The sequence below is a fragment of the Chlorocebus sabaeus genome, chromosome 20, assembly GCF_047675955.1.
Source record: "Chlorocebus sabaeus isolate Y175 chromosome 20, mChlSab1.0.hap1, whole genome shotgun sequence".
NCBI classification, from domain to species: Eukaryota; Metazoa; Chordata; class Mammalia; order Primates; family Cercopithecidae; genus Chlorocebus; species Chlorocebus sabaeus.
In genome coordinates, this window is record NC_132923.1 from 3,313,683 (window position 1) to 3,319,720 (window position 6,038).

The 6,038-nt window shown below is 46.8% G+C and overlaps 1 protein-coding gene across 1 annotated transcript; it reads left to right on the forward strand.

Moving 5' to 3' along the window:
• The first annotated feature begins 2,803 nt into the window (after positions 1-2,803).
• On the forward strand, positions 2,804-5,448 carry SLAMF9 (SLAM family member 9). The gene is made up of 4 exons (NM_001302660.1): positions 2,804-2,849; positions 3,287-3,628; positions 4,398-4,670; positions 5,069-5,448. The coding sequence occupies exons 1-4, from the start codon at positions 2,804-2,806 to the stop codon at positions 5,272-5,274; spliced, it is 867 nt and encodes a 288-aa protein (NP_001289589.1). The 3' UTR covers positions 5,275-5,448.
• The last annotated feature ends 590 nt before the right edge of the window (positions 5,449-6,038 follow it).

Sequence of the window (6,038 nt, forward strand, 5' to 3'; positions counted from 1 at the left end):
GGTAACCACCATTCTACTTTCTACTTGTAGTCCAACTTTTTTATAGATTCCACATGTAAGTGAACTTATGTGGTATTTGTCTTTCTGTGTCTGGCTTATTTCACTGAACATAATGTCCTCCAGTTTCATCCATGCTGTTGTAAATGGTAGCATTTCCTTCTTTTGGTTGTTGTTTTGTTTGTTTGGGTTTTGTTTTGCTCCCTCTCAACTCACCACCCCCTACTCAGGTTTCCTCACTCCAGGAGGATGGGGAGGTGTCAAAACTCTTCTTACCTAGCTGAGTGGCTTTGCATTCTGTGGGCCTGGAGGATGGCTAGGATGCACTAAGGGCAGTTTTGCTGGTCAAGTTTTGCTGGTTCCCTCTCTCTTATCCCTGGCTGGGAATGGATGCATCTCTATTCTGGGTGGTCTCTGCTGGAGTACAGTGGCATGATCATAACTCACTGCACCCTCAAACTCCCGGGCTCAACAATCCTCCCACCTCAGCCTCAAAAATAGCAAGGACTGCAGGCATGCATCACTATGCCCTGATAATGTTTAAAAAAATTTTTGTAGACATGGAATCTTTCTGTGTTGCCTAGGCTGGTCTAAAATTCCTGGCCTCAAGGGACCTTCCTGCCCTCGCCTCCCAAAACACTAGGATTATAGGCATGAGCCCCCTTGCCCAGCCTCCTCCTTTGTTTAAGGATGGATAGTATTCCATTGTGTATATATCTACAATTTCTTTACACATTCATCCATTGATAGACACTTAGGTTGATTCCATATGTTGGCTGTAGTGAACAGTGCTGCAATAAGTGTGGAGTGCAGATACCTCATTAACATACTGATTTCATTTCTTTTGAATATAAACCCAATAGTGGGATTGCTGGATCTAATTTTATTTGTTAAACAGATGTGTTACATAAAAAGTTTTGTACTCAGACTGAAATCTGGTTCACCTTTAAGAAAAAATTATAATCCTTCAGATTTTATACTCATAAATTGAACTTTATGAACTACTCACTTCATTATCTTCTTCACTAAGCAGATTCTACCAATCTTTGAAAAACTGAGGTCTCATCTTAAATATCTCTCCTCGATAGCTTTTCCCCAGCCCTCCTGACTCCAACTTTGCCAAATCTCCTTGTTATAGACTCCTTCAATTATTCATTTGATAAGACTCATCAAACTTGTAGTTACTTGTCCAATGTCAATTGTTAGCATATGAGCTCCACGAAGTCACAATCTGAAATTGTTGGTCACTGTTAATTTCCCAGCACTTAAGACAGTGTATGGACCATAGAAGCTACTCAATAGACATTTAACAGACTTCTGACTTTGCTAACCTAAAATTATGAAATGTTGGCACAAGACCAAAACTGAATACATCTTCCTCTATTGATCCCTTGGTCTTGAGACACCACTCTTACTTCCTCATCACAGCACGGACTCATAAAATTGATTATTAGAAGAAACTTAAAGATTATCCAGCCTGAGATGCCAGAGATGTTGCAGATAATCCAAGCAGGTGATTGTCCTCTTAGCTTGAATACTAGGGTAGAAGCTGCTTTCTAAGGCAACCCATTGCATTCAGAACAGCTTTGACTGTCAGGAAGCTGTTTAGTAACCTGATCCTCTGCAGTCTCTTCCTGAATCTGATTTCATGTAGGTTTGATCAACATCGTATTCTCACAAAATAATTTAAAGTCTTTTCATAATATAAACAACATAGATGAACTCTCTGTCCAAACTACTTGTTTTTTTCTTTTCCTTTTTTTTTGTTTTTGAGACAGAGTCTTGCTCTGTCGCCCAGGCTGGAGTGCAGTGGCACAATCTCAGCTCACTGCAACCTCTGCCTCCTGGGTTCAAATGATTCTTTTGCTTCAGCCTCCAGAGTAGCTGGAATACAGGTGCACACCACCATGCCCAGCTAATTTTTGTATTTTTAGTAGAGATGGGGTTTCATCAAGTTGGCCAGGCTGGTCTCAAACTCCTGACCTCAGGCGATCTGCCTGCCTCAGCCTCCCAAAGTGCTAGGATTACAAATGTGAGCCACTGTGCCCAGCCAAACTGCTTTCTTAAAGAGGATCGAATCAAATGTTTTTCCACTGCTAATAGCCTCTCGGGTGGGAACATAACGAGCTTTAAATAAAAAGGCTTCATCAGTCATCCATTGTAAAGCTATCAATTGAGTGTAGACACATATCTAATATGGGGCCAGCAATAGTGGAAATATTATGTGGAAATATTGTAGTGGAAATATTCCATTACAAATAGTGGAAGTATCTAATATGGGGCCAGCAATAGTGGAAATAGAGGAAATGAAAGATGAAATCTGTCTGGGGAGATATAGATGTTTATAAGACCAAATGATCACAGCAACATAGGAACTACCCAGAGAGAGCTAGGGCAGAGTATTCTGGGAGCCAAATAACAGGATAGGGAATGTTCTAAGAGTTCGGGGCATGCAGTGAGTTCAGGGTATGCAGTGTGTGTGGAGACCCGCGGCGTGTAGGAAGTCTTGAAAGACTTCATTTAGGAAGTGGGAGTTGGGCTGAGTTTGGTGGATGGCATCATGAGTCAGTGAGTAAACTGTCTTGACAATCAGGATCTGAGAGAGAACTAAGAGAGCCACGATAGGTAGGGAGGGGCTTAGTGAGGACAGAGGAAGTCAGAGGGCTGTAGTCAGGGGAAAAATCATTTCCCTTTTCTCAGGACCATCAGTCAGGCTCTCTGTCTCTAGGAGCCTCCTAATGAGTCTTCTGCACAGTCCTGGGGACTGACCGACTGAGTCACACCTCTGGGGCTGGGGGCTGCTGACATGTGTGCCTTTACTTGGCTGCTCCTTCTCTTGCTGCTCCAGGAGGGTGAGTGAGGCTGCCAGCTCCTGCCCAGGAATGTCCCCTTCCACCTCTGTTCTCCTGCCCCTCTGGGTCTAGGCCAGCAAGACCCTTCCTTAGGGGTTGAATGTGTCGGCTCTTCCTTAGTTATAAGGAACAGGGTGTGTGGCTTCAGGGCAGGACCGAGAGACACCTGGGGATATGGAAGAAAGAGCAATCTCAAGATGGCAAAGGAGAAGGTAAAACTTGGAGGGTGAAGGGACAGATGGAAGCAAACTCCTGTTAGGTGCTTAACTCAGGGACAAAGCGAATCTAGAGCCAGAAGCAGCAGCTGGAGAACAGGATTTCGTGTGAGAGTCATAGAAGCTGCCCAGCTGAGATTACGCTACAGCTCCACTGCCAGGTTCAGCAGCCCAGAGACACCAGCTGGGCCATTTGCTTCTCTTTTCTTCCTGTATATGCAGCCAAAGGAGACTCTGGAGATGGTGTGGATCCCGAGGAAGTGGTTGCGGTCCTTCACGAGTCCATCAGCCTCCCCCTGGAAATACCGCCGAAGGAAGAGGTTGAGAATATCATCTGGTCCTCCCACAAAAGTCTTGCCACTGTGGTGCCAGGGAAAGAGGGACATCCAGCTACCATCATGGTGATCAATCCACACTACCAGGGCCGAGTGAGCTTCCTGGACCCCAGCTATTCCCTGCATATCAGCAATCTGAGCTGGGAGGATTCAGGGCTTTACCAAGCTCAAGTCAACCTGAGAACATCCCAGACCTCTACCATGCAGCAGTACAATCTACGTGTCTACCGTGAGTTTAGGCTGGGAACCATAAAGCTGCTTTTTAGGGGGCTCTTCTGAGCTTCTCACACCATGGAGTCTCAGGACTCGGGGTTATAGTTTGAGGCTAGAACTAGAGGCAGACTTTCCTCAATCTAGATACTGGGTTTGAGTGTGCCCAATCCACCTGTTGTATCTGAACCGCAGCAACAGGTGGAGTGACCTGAAGCAAGGAGGCTGTCCGATGCAGTGGCAGGGATCAGGGGCTTCATGTACAGACCCTGTAGAGGGCTTTTCTCTTCCAGTGAAATTGTATCCTGGGGATGAACACCACCTACATTCTTGAGCCTTTTATTTCCCTGTGTGATGAGGGCTACTAATGAGTATCTTCTCTCTGCTTGAACCCAAATTTCTTCTTAGTGCCTGTCACACTGCATCTACCTTGAAGCTTGAAGAGACACTGATTAAAATGTAAATACCCCTGAGAGGGGTGATAATATTTTATGTGATCAAGGAGACAGAATGGGGTTTGGAGGAAGATAGAGTACAAAAGTAAGAGAGAGAAGACATAAAGGGGAGGTGGAAGATGCCAAAGGCAGCTCTGTCTACCTTGACAGTTGCCTTGGGGACCTTGGAACCACAGGTTTTTACAGTGGTTGGGTTTGTTTGTTGTTGCCTATTTGTTGTTTAGGTGAAGGGGCTGTCAAGGGGTCGTATTAGTACCCCTGGTTTGAGGAGCTTAGGAAAACACACCCAACCCCTGATTGTTTAGAGGGTCTTTGTGTTTCCCCTTCATCTAGGACGGCTGTCAGAGCCCCAAATCACTGTGAACTTTGAGATCTCTGGGGAAGGTGCCTGCAATATGTCCCTGGTGTGCTCTGTGGAGAAGGCAGGCATGGACGTGACCTACAGCTGGCTCTCCTCGGGGGATAGCGCTTATACATCCCATGAAGGCCCTGTCCTCAGCAGATCCTGGAGGCCAGGGGACAATGCCCTTTCCTACACCTGCAGAGCCAGCAACCCCGTCAGCAATGTCAGTTCTCACCCCATCCCTGCTGGGTCCTTCTGTGCAGGTACCAGAACCCCTGAGACACCCACCGAGCTCATGAAAGACAGTGTCTAGAGGCTCCATCTCCCTCCCCGAGCTCTTCCCAAGAGACCCCAGCGAACCCAGAAGCTAACCCCCTCCCATGGAGGCTTGAGAGTTGGATTGGAGAGGAGACCCTCCCTTTTTCTAGTGCCCCTAACTTCCAAAGGTCTTTTCTTTTCTCTTGCTTGGCTTCAGAATGATTCCTAGATCTCAGTTCCTGAGCTTCTGTGCATAGAATATATTTCCAGAGACACTTGCAAGGGGACATCAACTGACTGTGAACTTGAGACCCCTGCATGAAATTTGGGTAGGAGTCTGCCCCCTAATGTTAACCCCAGCCCTACCTCTGATGGGCCCCTTTCCTTCCTTCTTCCATCCCAGATCCTAACTATGCTTCTGAGAAGCCTTCAACAGCCTTCTGCCTCCTGGCCAAGGGATTGCTCGTCCTCTTGCTCTTGGTAATTCTGGCCACGGTACTCTGGGTCATCCGAGTCCAGAAAAGACGCAAAATGCCAAGGATGAAGAAACTCATGAGAAACAGAATGAAATTGAGGAAGAAGGCAAAGCCTGTCTCCAGCCCTGCCTGACTGCTCCTTGGGAACCCCAGTCCTGAGCTTGGTTTCTTCCCAGCACCCAGAGAATCCTTCCTCAGCTCTCTTCTTTCCAGGGGAAGGAGGTGCTCAGGGGTGGGTATCTAGAGAGCCATACTTCTGAGGGAAGACTGGCTGGCAATAAAGTCAAATTAAGTGACCACAACTCTGCAGGAGCTGTGTTGGGTCCTTCTGTCCTCACTGGGTGGCTCTGGCAAAACCCACTCTGCTGTCTTTCCCCCAACTCCCAGTGCCTTCCCCCAAGTCCACGTGCTTTTTCAGGCCCTCCTTTGTGGAGAGAAGTGGGTCTAAAAGGCCCCTCACAGGGAAGTTTTGGTATGCTGTCACTCACCACCTATCCCATTTTCCACCAACATGCTTGTCATTTATGCATTAAATAAGAAAAGTAAGAGATTTCTTTGAACCTAACTGAACCTGTGACTTGAGAATTTCAGGCATTTTGAATCCTGCATAAAAGCGGCTTTATTCCTGTTAAGATTCTTCTGCTCCCTTACCCCACTCTCATCCTGGCAGACACATTTGCTTAACAACTCCATCTATCCCAGATTGGTCTAGAAGCTGTCCTAAACAGGGAGGTAGGAAGGACCTTGTTCAGACCTACCCAGGGTGTGAGTTGAGCCTGCAACCTCTCCATCATTTCCCTGATGCCAGTTGCTCTGGGCCTCTGGTGCCTACCCCATAGGGATGCTGGAGTATTGGTGAGATCGTGGAACCTTGACTTCTGCTTGTGATTAGTATTA